Genomic DNA, 13,670 nt, shown 5'->3' with positions numbered 1-13,670 from the left:
GAGGCCTCTCTTCGGCCAGTCCCGAACACTGGGGGGCAATACCCTCGGATATTGACTTTAACAAGGAAAGAAACTTTGTAATTGAAGGGTCTCGATCAATAGAATTTATTGTAAGAGCCAAATGGTCAAATAAACCGTGCCCACACAGACCGCTCGAGCCCTGGCACAAAATATGTATACATGTACAACTATTGTGCACAAGAATAAAAAAGAAGACTCTTCCTTGCACATAAACATCTTGTCCTTTAAAATGTTTCTTGAATTTTTCAAGGAATTTCCTAAAGCTATCGAGCCCAAGGGCCACCTTAATCCGAGTTCGAACATTCACTCTCACTTGGGGACTGCCGACCAAAAGTAATCTCGAGCGGTCCGAGCTATCAGATCTCGGGGGCACAAGACCTATTAGGCAACGCCCGAATTTCAAAGGCCACGGCCACCCCCACTCGGGGACTGTTATCTTAGGAATGCCCGGATAACTCGGGATAGCAAGCCCACTGGGCGACGCCCGAACTAAAAAGGTTACGGCCATATTAACACAGCTCGGAGACGTCCGAGACTCGTAACAAAAACAAGGCCTTCAAAAAATTCTTTTTTATAACCGGTCCTAAAGGCTACCCTCGGCAAATCATAAACCTAAACTATTTTGGGAAAAGTTTTCAGTAACACTGAATCCCTACGATGCCTAAACACAAAATAATGTTAAAGGCAAGGTTTGTTTAAACCTTAGAACACAACCTAATTATTTTATGTTAAGGCATTTCGACCTTTGCGAATACAAATAAAAAAGCAAAGGAAAAATTCAAAAGCTAAGAAAGGGAAAAGCCTTAGATATACATCAAAATTTCTTTTTACAAGAGTTGAATAGCCCCGATACATATTTTTACAAAAGCCAAACGGCCTCAACAAAAAGATAGTACAAATAACAAAAGGCAAAAACGCCTAAAAAGATCCTAAAAGGCCTAATCTTCATCGGGGGCCACATCATCACTTACGAGGTCTTTGCCACTATCGGACTCACCCAACTCTTCAGACCCCTCAGAATCTTCCTCGGGATAAGCCAGCTTCCTAGCCTTGGCTTCATATATCTTGGTTGTCTCGATTTCATCCAATAAGTCAAAACTCTGAGCATGGACTCCCTCAAGGGCCTCCCTTCGGGATTGCCACTTCGCATGCTTCACCATGTTTCTCGCTTGGTCCTGAATCGCCTCGGCATCGGGCTTGTGCTGGGCTACCTTATCATCGGCCTCGGCCCTGACCACGGCAACCTATGACTTGGTCGCCTCAAGCTCTTTGGCCAGATTCTCTTGACCGGAGATAGCCGAGCTCAGCTAAGACTAAAGCCCCTCAATTATTTTGGCCTGCACCAAGTTTTTCTCATTTGCAGCCCGAAGTTGAACCTCAGCCGAAGCCAACTGAGCCTGGACAGTCTCCTTCTCTGAGGCCAGGCGATCCATGTTCTTCTTTTATTCTTCGGCCTCAGCTTTGACCGTATCCACCTCCCCCCGAAGCTGCTCTATTTGGTCAAGATTCTTTTGAACCTGCGGGTTCGGATCGTTATCCACTGTGTTTGACTCATCATGACTAACTTCAAAAAATTTTCTTACCTGCTCGACCAGGTCGGCATGCTCCTTCCGAGCCGCTTCTAGCTTAGCCTGGGATTTCTCACTAAGAAGCTTGTAAGCATTCTTCTTCTCAGTAAGCTCCCGAGTATCGAACTCGTGACGTTTGAACTCTTCCCGGTATCAAAGAAAAGCCTTGTGATGAAGTACCGATCCTGCAAGCATAAAGGAAAATGTTACGATTATTTACGACTAAATCTAAGTACATAATAAAGGGACATACGAAGTTAACTGATTCAACGCCGGGGAATACTGAGCTCGATATTCGATCGAGCTTCCGAACTCCCTGATTAGGCCAGGGTCAAAATATCTGTGATCGGGTGAAGTCGAGCTCGAAGATCGATCTCACGTCTAACACCATCAGCCAAGATCGGCACATGGTGATTATAATTGAACCCAAAGCATTGTCAAAGTTAGCCATCGAAACCATCAGATTTGCCCTCGAGTTTACCAAAGGCATAACCGGTCCTGTTTCTAACGGTCTCGAAGAAAGCTTTGCCAACTCATCCGGCAGGGGTCCGTAATTCTCACCATTAACCAATTATTATGGCAGAAATCACGGAACGAGTCAAAAAGGGACCAACGGTCAGCAAATCATGGACTTTTGCCTTTTATAGAACAATAAGCTAATATCTTAAAAGGTATGTCTCCCCTAATATATAAATGAGACTTAACAATTCATGAGACACATTGTAACATATACTTATAAGCAATACATTCTCTGAATTCTTACTCTTTGGTATCTTTGTGTCAACAAAAGTGCATTCATTTCAAGGGTGACTTGCTTACCTAAGCTGAAATAATCCAATTCATGTGGTTTACGGTTAATTTATCATTATTTATTTCAATTGCAATCTAATTTATCGTTTTGTATCAAGTTAATTCGCATATCCTTTAAACCACTAACAAATTCAATTGTTATCCGATTCTGAGGGAAACAAATATATCATAAGCTTTTGCCTGGTTGACAATATTATCTTAGCACATGAGTTTATCCATATGTTGAAAAATGAGAGGAGGGATAATACAAAATATATGGCTCAATGACACAAATGCTTTAATTGAACAAGGTAAAAGAATCCATGACAACAATCTCAAAGGGTAAAGTAGTCATAATATTATGAGAACAGCTCAGTTCTACTGTCATAGACGATATCATAGACGATATCGACTCAAAGTAGTAGGTATCAATTTGGACTTTGGACTTGACCTTTTTTTTTTCTTTTTTTCTTTTGCCCTTTAAACAAAAATACAAAGCAAAAACCAATAGTCAGACTCAATCACCCAAAAAAACAACGATAAAGACAAAAGCACTCCATAAAGACAGAAAAAGTCCCTCGATTCCCCACGTTGACCCTACTCCTTTCTTTAAAGCCCCAAATTCTCTGTCCACATCCGTCATTCACCTATTTCTCTATACCCAATATCGTCATTTCACGATAAATCTACCACCTGACTTTGGACTTGACCTGGCTTATTACGTGGACTCTCAAAACCCCATTGCCAGGTTAGTGAAAACTTTCCTCAAGAGCTATCTTTTCGTCTCACAATTACTACGATTCAGTCCCAATATATAACGAAAATTCATTATAAATTGAAGTTACCAAATTTATTCGGAGTTGAAATCGAAAATATGAAGTTACCCAAGCTCTTATAGTCGAGCTTTTTGCTCTTTCTGAAATGAAAAACTGAAACAAATAAAAAAATAACAGTCGTCTTCTTCTTCTTTTTTTTTTTTTTTTCACTTTCTTTTGGTTCCTTTTTTTCAAATTATATTCCCCTTTTAACTTCATCAGCCCGCAAAAACAGTACAAAAAACTACTCCACTCTCTCTCCCTCTCTCTCTCTAAAACTCTACATATATATATATATATATATATATATATATATATATATATAGCTTTCTCTCTCACTTTCTCTCACTATATATCTCTCTATTTCAAAAACAAAAACCCAGTTTTCCATTTTCACTAGGTTTCTCTTTGTTTCTGGAGTATGATCTTAAGATATATATATATATATATATATATATATATATATATATATATATATATATTTTGTATATAGAGTTATGGGGGTGGGGGAGGGGAAATGAATCGAATGTGATGGGAGGAGGGTTTTCACAACTGTTTCCGTGTTTTAGCCCGGCGGTGAACCGGGGTGAACCGGAGGTGATCTTCACCGGGAGTGAACCGCTTGATGAAACCCTCGGCCATTCCTTCTGTTATGTGAGGTCATCCGCTCGGTTTATCTCTCCCACTCACTCAGATCGATTTGTTTCGCCTTCTCACTCGTTACGCTTTGATGAACCGGCTCCTCCTCCTCTTCCGAGGCCTAGACCACCCGGTGCAACTGAAACCGGTTTTCGTGCCATTTCTGGGGCTTCCGTCAGTGCCAACACTTCTACTCCTAGAACTGTCCTTCAACTTGACAATTTTTACGACGATGCCCCTGGCACTGATAGTCTTGTGGGTTTTAATAATGTTAGGGGCAGTGTTGTAAATGGTTTCGAGAGTACGTCGTCGTTTAGTGCTTTGCCGCTTCAACCGGTGCCTCGAGGCGGAGTCGGCCCCGAGCCGTCCGGTCCAATGGAGAGGGCTTTTTTCATGTCCGGTCCGATCGAGCGTGGAGCACTGTCCGGTCCACTTGACGCTACCGCCGGCTCAGACGGCGGCGGAGGTAACCAAATACCCTTCTCTGCTCCACTGGGTGGCGTTTATGTAAAAAAGAAGAGGAAGAAGGGCATTTCGGGAATTAGAAAAGCCTTCTACAGGAATTTCTCGGAGAAGAAACGGCCGTGGGTTGTGCCGGTGAGGAATTTCAGAAAGGACATTCCGGCCGCGGCAGCAGCAGAGTGTACACGTGATTCGGATATGGGTAGCAGTGAATCCAATGTCCAATGGGCTCTAGGTAAAGCGGGGGAGGATCGTGTGCATGTGGTTGTATCGGAAGAGCATGGCTGGCTATTTGTTGGGATATATGATGGGTTTAATGGCCCTGATGCCCCTGAGTTCTTGATGAGTAATCTTTACAAAGCTATGTACAAAGAATTAGAGGGTTTGTTTTGGGACAGTGATGATACCAGTAACAACCCACAAGGGGCAGGAACTCTAAGTTCTGAAAATGAAGTGATTGCTGAGAATTCGAGCATACCCAATTCGAATCCAGCACCTGAGGCAACTATTATAGAGGTTGGTGGAGTAGAAGACGGTGAGAATGAGGTGGATAGAGGGCAGTCAAAGAAGGTGATGTTTCAATCAGGGGAGATAGAAGTTAGGAGGAGGAGATTGTGGGAATTTTTAGCAGAAGAGGAAACAGAAGATGGGCTTGATCTTTCAGGTTCAGATAGATTTGCATTTTCAGTAGATGATGCATTAAGTGTAAATAATGCAGGTTCAGCAGTTAATAGGAGGTCGTTGCTGTTGTCCAAGTTGAAACATGGATTGTTAAGTAAGCATAAAGAGAGTAAGAAATTGTTCCCATGGAAATTTGGATTGGAAGCTAAGGAGAAAGTCGAAGTGGAGGAGGAGAATAAAGTTGAGGAGGAAACGACTAGTAGAAGCGAGAGGAGGAGAAAGGCAGGTCCGGTTGATCATGATTTGGTTTTGAGGGCAATGTCCAGGGCTCTTGAAGTTACTGAGCTGGCGTATTTGGATATGACAGATAAAGTTCTTGATCGATATCCGGAGCTTGCACTAATGGGTTCTTGTTTGTTGGTTGCTTTAATGAGAGATGAAGATGTGTATGTAATGAATGTAGGAGATAGTCGTGCTATTGTGGCACAATATGAGCTTGACGAGGTTAGTTCTGCTTCAGAACCCAAAGGTCGGTGTAATGGCGGGTCGACTATTGAGGGAATTGTTGAAGAATCCACAAGTGCCTGCAATGAGGAGACTAAGGTGACAAACGAGGCACCTGTTCAGGCTATGAAGCTGACTGCATTGCAATTATCCACTGATCATAGTACTAGTATTGAAGAAGTAAGGTTCCTTGGTTCTCCTTCTATGAATCATTCAGTTATTTATGATGCTTGATTAAATGTTTGACGTTTAACGTTAGATAAAATAATTCTTGCAATAGTATTTGGTTGCAAGTTGGTTGATTTAATGTAGTGGCCTCCTTGGTTAGCGCCTTATTGACCTCTTTGGTTATGGGCCTCTCGTTGCATATATGGATTTTATTAGTTTTCATTAAAATAAAAGGTAAGTACAAGTGTAAAAAAAATAAAAGAAAGGAAAAGAAGAATGAGTGAATGACAACAGAAAATAAAATATAAGGTGAAGAAGAAGATAAAAAATATGAGCAGCAATGACTTTCCATGTTTGAAAAAAAAGAACAAGTTTTTTGCCTTAGGCTTTCTTCAAATCTATATATTGATCATATAGTTTGGATTTTTTTACTCTATTAATCTCTCTGGTTCAATTTTGTATGACATTCTTTTCATTTTGGGATGTCCCTGAATGTTTGGCACCATTCAATTTTTATCCAAATTTCACTACTTTCAAGAATTTCCATTAAATTATTCAAAATTTTAACTTTGATCCAATGCTTTCTCTATCAAACGAAATTATTAACCATTACTTATTTTTCTTCTAGTACTACTAATATTTTAGATAAGTCAAATGAATATCATAAGCTTTGCACCAGTGAAATACCTTCATATAAATTGGAATAGAGGAAGTGTAACTTTTGCGTTTAAGCGTAGAAAATTAGTGGGGCTTTCTCCACATCTGAAGACTTGCCCCCTGCCCCAGGTAAAAGCTGATACCCCCGCTTTTTAAAATGGGCTCCGGTTCTTGCAATATCACTGGATGCCTTAACTGCTTCGCCTAAAAGTTTAAGCAGTTAGAGAAGGGACACTTCCAACAACTACAACATGAACAACTATGCTCTATTTCCTAGCAATTTGAGGTCGGTTATATGAATCCTCACCTATCCATATCGCTCGATTTAAGCGCATATCATCCCCTCGGACCCCTCCCCCTGGAGAAGGACTCTTCCACTAATTTAAATTAGGTCCACAACAAATACAATGAGGTTTTGGAAGAGTTAGCAGAAACCTTGCCAGCTAGGCAGTGGGATATATTGCTCCAGTAACCAGAGGTCTGCATTATTCAAGCGAACTCTTGTTCAAGCGAACCAGCATGCGTTTGTGCAACTTATTTTAGAGAGCCTCTGTTATACATGAATAGACTTGTTGATGCAATCCCGTGAAAGTTGGCTTGCATGGTTATCCTGTAGAGAAAATAAATAGAGCATTATATGCCAGGCTGTAATCTAAAAATAAAAGCGGAAAATCAAGTGTTGCAGATAAGGAAGCAGGATGGTATGCTTTTATAGACTCTGCAAATTGTGCTCATTAGTCTACCTCTCCTAATATGATTTGCATACATTTAAGAGTTAGTATGGTGAATCCCCCCTTTGCTGCCTGCTATGAGGTGGATGTTTTATGTTCGACGTTGTTGTGCTATGTTAGTTTTATGTTTTTAGAACATTAACGGTGAAACTAATCTTCTGATGCTGTTTTATTATAATATTACTTGCTATGCTTATAGCATATATCTTTCTGTTTATGCTTTAACAAGCTTTGCTTCTTGAACTGATTTTTTGCCTTTGACAATATCAGGAAATTATTAGAATTAAGAGTGAGCACCCAGATGACAGCAATTGCATTGTTAATGATAGAGTAAAAGGTCGTCTGAAGGTCACTCGTGCTTTCGGTGCAGGCTTCCTCAAACAGGTTGGTATTTCATTTCTCTTTCTTCATCCTGGCGCTTAGTCCCAAAATCTCCTCCTTTGCATCAAATTTCACAGTTTGGAGGCACATAATATCTTTTGGAACAGCATACAGTATACTCTCCTTGACATATTGCCATCTTGTGCTACTGCCAACTTTGACATTTCCTATCTGCTGTATGATACATATCTTTGCATTTTTCATGCGGAGACTTGAATCATATTTGCTTTCGGTTTTTTGGATGCATAACTCTGAGCTACATAAATTTTTTTTAACATTTTTGTTGCTAATCTCCATAATATTTTCGATTATATGTTCGTACAGCCTAAATTCAACGATGCATTGCTAGAAATGTTTCGGAATGTGTACATTGGCCATGCTCCTTACATATCTTGTACACCTTCGTTGCGTCACCATAGACTCTGTCCAGGTGATCAGTTTTTGGTTCTCTCCTCTGATGGCCTATACCAATACTTGAGCAATGAGGAAGTGGTCTCTCTTGTTGAGAATTTCATGGAGAAATTTCCAGATGGGGATCCTGCTCAACACCTGATTGAGGAGCTTTTGTTCCGTGCAGCCAAGAAAGCTGGTAATATTCCTGTCCATTCTCCGTGTGTGGAGTTAAGGATAAAATGTAACCTTCCATTTTTTGGTAATTTTATGCCTCGCTATGCAATGGAGGTTGTGATGTTTATTTATTGCTGAGTACCTTGAATTCTTGCATGAAAATTTTATCTGCAAAATCTGTCAGATCTTTTGGTCCTCTTATACATCTTGCTGTTATCTGTTAGATGTTTCACTTTATTAGGTTGGGACAACTAAATTCTACCATTCGGATAACGTAGGCAGTAACATAAAATTATGTCTAATATTGCTTAGTTTTAATTCAGAGGCTAATTTTGTGCCATAGCTTAATTTCTACTTATCGATGGCAAAAATATTCTCTAGGTTTGAAAAGCTTCTTTTTATCATTTGCAGTGCTGATTAGTTTTGGAATTAGCTATTTATAAAATTCCCGCATTTTCTAAAATATTGTTTTAAACTATTTTACAAAAATCATAGAGCTATATGGAGCAGGTCTGCTCAAACCAATCATACCTCACCTTGATGGTTGGGTTTGACGAGTATTGACGATGTCTCCTACAAAAGAAAAAAGGGGTCTTCCTCCACTGATGCTCTTTATTCTTAGTGATGGTCCTTGCCCCGTGGAAAAGGCCCAAGCTCTTTCTTTTTTAAATGAGAGCAAGCTCACATCTTCTGCTTAACGTTCCAGGAAACTGTAATCCCAAATTTAGAAATAAACCAATTTCAGGCCTTGAAAGTCTTCTCCTTTTCCCTTGCACTTGCATTCTGCAACTTATGCAGTTGTGTGCTGTTTTTTGGTGGCATCTGTCAGAAGTTTCCCAAAAGCTGAGCTTGTAAACCCCGTTTGAGTTTTCAGGAAGTGTTTGTTTCACCTGTTTTTACTACCAAAAAAAGCTAACTTAATTTTTTGGAAAAACTGATAGTGTGATTACAAGGCATCAAGCAACCCATTACCCATATGCTTGAATGTGTTATTACTACAGTAATGGTCAAATCCTTCCTTTCCTTTGGCTGCAATGGGTCTGGCCGTATTCGAAAATTTGAAGCTTGAGTACTATATCGCCTTTTCTGATTGTGTTTGCTATACAACAGCTTAGAAATCTCTTCACCTCTGCATTTGTTGTGTTAAAAAGATGCATGTTTCAAATATGTTGTGTTGTATGCATGTTTCAAATATGTTGTGTTGTTGCAAGTATGTAGCAGCTATTTCACGGGCTTACTGGGGCTTTGATCTTAGTATGCCCTGCATCTATTAATTTCATGCTTAAGTTTGGTGGTAACACTTTGCCACCATGTCTTCTGCTACAAATGGCTTTGGCCGTCTCAGTAAACTTAAGAGGTTAGAGTACTATGTTGCCTTATGTGATTTCTGTTAGCTATGCAACACTTGAGAAATTTCCTTTCACCTTTTTTCCCCCTTTACTTCCCGCTCTTTGGGATAGCAGGAATACTAAAGATCGTGGCATCTCTCAGTTCCTTTAGCGCAAGCCATTACTTAACAACATTACTTATATAGTAAATCCCTTCTCTTCCTCAAGCTAGTACCAAAAAGCCTATTCCAAAAGCCGTCTTTCAATGCCTGAATGCATGTTTCTAATATATTGCAGTGATGCAAGGTATGTTAGCAGCTATTTTCACAGGCTTACTGTGGCTGTGATCTTAGTTATATGCCCTCACTCTTAAGCCTAAGCTCATCTTTCACTTATCAATTGTGCGCGCTCTTGGGTTTCTGGAATACTATTAGTGGCATGCTTATATAAGTTTCGTAAAGCCTATGGAATATGAAGACTAATAAATGCTTAGGCTCCATCCATCATGATAACATTCTTGGCAGCTTCATACTTACTACTTTTCTCTACATGCCCTTGCATAGATCTTAGTGGTTGGGTAAATCTACTCGAATATGGACCAATATAAAAAAGTGTAATCAAATTTGGTATCATGGTTATCATATGCTGGGCCGTCTATATGAATCTTTTTAGGACAAGCCAGACACCTGTTCTCAAAGTGGATTTAATTTTTGTCTGCAGGAATGGATTTTCACGAATTGCTGGATATCCCTCAAGGAGACCGCAGGAAGTACCATGACGATGTTACTGTTATGGTGATATCTCTTGAAGGAAGAATTTGGAAGTCGTCAGGCAAATACCTCTGAGTTTTTACAACTGCTGGCATCTGTGCCAGAATTGTTATCCATGTATAGTGTGCTGCTGCAATTTTGATCTTTTTGAGTTGAGATCTTGGGAACAGCCACGAAGCTGGATTTTTGGGCGTTTTGCGGATCGTTTGAAGTCAACATAAGCACAGTGGTCTGCTTATCCTCTTGACAAACAGCCAAAAATAGTGCAAGATATTGGGGAAGGCTCAGTGGGCGTTTACTTCACTGAAAGTAGAACTTCTGTAGTTGGGACTGCTCTCCTAAAAAGAAAGAAACAGGATCATTTCATTTATTTCCTTTTTAGATTTTGCATAGAGGGTACTTTCATTCATTCAATTTCGTTCTTTCTTTTCTTTTTTCTTTTTCTTTTTTGTGTCCCTCCTCATCTCTACTTTTTAGAGCCAAAGTGCTTGTAATCAGGTTGGTGGCTTAGTCACAGAGCTTTAGGCGAGAATCTGTATTTTGGAGGTGGATTTCCACCAATGCAGTTTACAGAAGAGAGAATTGTTGTTCATACCCTTGTGTAAAATTCGTCATACAAATGGGGCAACAGGAAAGGAACACCAGATATATTTATGCATATAAGTTCGATACTTTCTAAAAGCAAATGGCTACGTAATTTCAGTTACCTAACATACATCAATCAAGTTTATTCCAACCCACGTTCCTAATTACTGATCTCAACTAGGTGAAATATGATCTATGCAGTTGCAGCAGCCTTTGATTGTACCCATGATACGACATCTTTGCGAGTTGCAATGAAGAAACCAGCCTTTTCTTCACTCTGTTTGAAGGGAGCAGATAGCTTCTCCACATGAGAAGCAAAGGCATTTGCCAGACCCTGTGAGAACTTGTGAGTCCCTGCTCCAGTGTTAGCCGATAACACTTCTGGCAAGGGTTCTTGACTTTGCACAATTCTAGCCAGTGTTCCCATCCATTCTTCAAATGCAGTTTGAGCTGCACCAACTGATAGTGCTCGGACATTCAATCGCCACTCCTCTGGTGTCTTAGTATGTAAACCTGGGTATAGTCCATATACGGTTCCCAAGTACAGAAGCTCATGAGCTCTCTCTGGGCGATTTCTGTTTCTGCATATATCAATTAGACAATTACAGAAGGGCCTTCTGGCATCATCTGATGTATTGCTCAGTATGGACCGGAACTCTTCTTTCACAATGTCAAAGCTGGTGGTCTCATCTTCTAGCAGCTTGACAAAGGATACCAATCTTGGGTTAGCTTGTTGCAGACAAGCAAGGACCTTATCTGCATCGTTGCCCTTGCAATAGGACACAACCGAGAGCAAGCAACCACAAAGTCTGTCATCTGGCTTGACTCCTCTCTCTACTGAAGCTTCGAACACTCTAACCAAATCATCAATTCTTTTTGCTCTTCCAAAGCACTGAACCAAACAAGTGCATCCCATAACGTTAAGCTCAACCCCTACTTCAGACATTTCCTCAAACAAAGCCATAGCTTTCTCTGCATTTCCTACACTTCCATATATGTTAAGCATTGCTGTATAGCTCCAACTATCAAGTCTACAGTGCTCCGACCTCCTCATATCATCAAACAGCGTCTCGGCCTCTTCCTCCAACCCAAGATCAGCACACATACTTAACAGTGTATTGTACAAAATGAAGTCCATAGGCCATCCATTAGACTTCATTCTTTCCCAAAGTTCCAAAGCATCTCTAGCCCATCTTGCCTTCCCATAAATCTTGATCAGTGCTGTTAATGTCTTGGCATCGGGGCGAAGCCCTGATTCCACCATTTCCTCAAACAGACTCCTAGCCAAACCAGGCTTCCCGGCCTTTCCCATTGCTTCTAACAATGTATTATACACAACCAGATTAGGTTGCACCTCAAGTGACTTCATTTCTTGCAACACAAACCTAATACCATCATAATCCCCAGCAGCACCAAACACTTTAGCCAACACAGCAAAAGCAACAGGGTCAGGAGTCCACCCGCTAGCTCTACCTCTCTCATACAAGCTCATCACCTCCTCAACCTTCCCTAACTGAGCATACACATCCAAAACTGCAGAATAAGTGACTTCATCAGGCATCAAACCAGTCTTATACATCCTTTCAAACCACTCCACTGCCTTGTCAAAAAGATTACACCTTTTGGCACAAGTGATAATAGTAGAATAAGTAATATTATCCAACTCAATCCCACTTTCAATCATCTCATAAGCAAGTTCCTCTATATTTTGAAACTGCCTCCCAAACCTCAGAGACTTGATAGCAACATTATAAAAGATGGTTTCAAGGGGAAACAAATTCTGGGTCTTGATCCAATTGAAAAAAAGAAGAGTCTTTTGCCAAGGTCTCAAGCTATTAAGCACCAACAAAGCATTATCTCTAGTGGGTGGATGTGGGATATCTTCAAGAACAGCCAAGAAACCATCATCAGAGAAATGGCAATCACTCAGCCTCCTGGCAAAGTTCTTAAGGTCCCTAATTTGAGGATTGTAAGAGTGAGAAGACCTCTTCTGACGCTGTAAAGATAGCACAGAAGGTTTAGGCCTGGTGGGGTTCACCCAAGTGGACTTTGGCTTAGAAAGAATTCTTGCCTGGTTTGGTGGGTCATCAAGAATGGTGTTGGAAAGTGGCTTTAGCTGTTCAGAAAGAGATGGGTTTTTTCCTGGAGAATCTACAACATTTGGTGGAGGTTTTGGAGATTTGGAAGTAGAATAGCAAAGAATAGTGAATCTTTTGATGGCTAATCTTGATGAAAATCCATAAGGCAGCTTTGTGTCTGAGGTGTAAGGTATACTGCAATGGATGTCTAGAGCAGTGGAGAATTTTGCAGCCATAGAAAAAGATGGAGAGAATTTCAAGGGAAATGCATCTATATGGAATTTTTATTGGATATTTTGGAACCTTATCTGGATTTCAGTGACTACTCGAGTCTTGGTAGCAGGATATTTCCCTTCTCTTGGAAAACCCCTAATACGCTAAAACCCTACTAGATCTGTTCGAAAATTAATTTTGGAACTTAGGAGATTGAAATTCTTTACTAAATGGGCTGTCTGATGAATTTGCAAATGGGCCAATAGTTGTTCTATTGGGCTCTTTCTCCAGGGACTCAGTCTAAATAGCATGAGCTTGCCAGTTTTCGGACTGGTAATTAAAAAATAGTCAGCATTAAAAAATAGTCAGTATTTATAAAGTTATTAAAAAATAATTATTATTTTATGCAAAGATAAAATCTGGACAAAAATACCTTAGCTGAAACACGAAAAGTTCTAACATAATATGTTGGATTATGGAGATCTTGGGTATAAACTTTCAGCATATTATGTTGGAACTCTAGTACATTATGAAATTCCAGAACATTATGCTAGAATCTTATAATATAAAAAATTTAAACTCCAGTATATTATGCTCGAACTTTTTTAAATTTCTAAGGGTGTTTCTGTTTAGATTTTGTTTTTACATGAAAAACTGGCTAAATTCCAATTATTTTTAAAATTGTGCTTTTACACTTTTTACATGATTAAATTGGAACTTTCAGCATATTGTTATTGCTTTTACATCTATTTTTTCGTTGCTTACTATGTTGA

At 39.9% G+C, this 13,670-nt stretch overlaps 2 protein-coding genes across 3 annotated transcripts; one reads left to right on the top strand and one right to left on the bottom strand.

Annotated features, from left to right (window-relative positions):
- Positions 1-3,701: 3,701 nt before the first annotated feature.
- Positions 3,702-10,613, top strand: LOC104104638 (protein phosphatase 2C 29). Of its 2 annotated transcripts, none has more exons than XR_001970895.3 (4): positions 3,702-5,599; positions 7,246-7,359; positions 7,787-7,945; positions 9,972-10,613. XR_001970895.3 is itself a non-coding variant. In XM_009612779.4 (4 exons), exons 1-4 carry the CDS (start codon positions 3,725-3,727, stop codon positions 10,094-10,096), a joined length of 2,379 nt encoding a protein of 792 aa, XP_009611074.1. In that variant the 5' UTR covers positions 3,702-3,724; the 3' UTR covers positions 10,097-10,613. The 2 variants fall into 2 exon arrangements, 1 of the variants encoding a protein (XP_009611074.1); XM_009612779.4 differs by having other exon boundaries at positions 7,681-7,945.
- A 34-nt stretch (positions 10,614-10,647) lies between these two features.
- On the bottom strand, positions 10,648-13,069 carry LOC104104637 (pentatricopeptide repeat-containing protein At5g46580, chloroplastic). Its single transcript, XM_009612777.4, has one exon. It carries the CDS (start codon positions 12,918-12,920, stop codon positions 10,800-10,802), a length of 2,121 nt encoding a protein of 706 aa, XP_009611072.1. The 5' UTR covers positions 12,921-13,069; the 3' UTR covers positions 10,648-10,799.
- Between the last annotated feature and the right edge of the window lie 601 nt (positions 13,070-13,670).

Source organism: Nicotiana tomentosiformis, chromosome 8 (genome assembly GCF_000390325.3).
Source record: "Nicotiana tomentosiformis chromosome 8, ASM39032v3, whole genome shotgun sequence".
NCBI classification, from domain to species: domain Eukaryota; kingdom Viridiplantae; phylum Streptophyta; class Magnoliopsida; order Solanales; family Solanaceae; genus Nicotiana; species Nicotiana tomentosiformis.
The sequence above is the reverse complement of the archived record's forward strand: the minus strand, read 5'-3'. Positions and strand labels throughout refer to the sequence as shown.

Excerpts from the sequence above, each read along its gene's own strand:
- LOC104104638 (XM_009612779.4), top strand. The coding sequence starts at position 3,725 with ATGGGAGGAGGGTTTTCACAACTGTTTCCGTGTTTTAGCCCGGCGGTG. Across the intron at positions 5,600-7,245 it reads ATAGTACTAGTATTGAAGAA|GAAATTATTAGAATTAAGAG; the intron begins GTAAGGTTCCTT and ends TGACAATATCAG. Across the intron at positions 7,946-9,971 it reads CCGTGCAGCCAAGAAAGCTG|GAATGGATTTTCACGAATTG; the intron begins GTAATATTCCTG and ends TTTTGTCTGCAG.
- LOC104104637 (XM_009612777.4), bottom strand. The coding sequence starts at position 12,920 with ATGGCTGCAAAATTCTCCACTGCTCTAGACATCCATTGCAGTATACCT.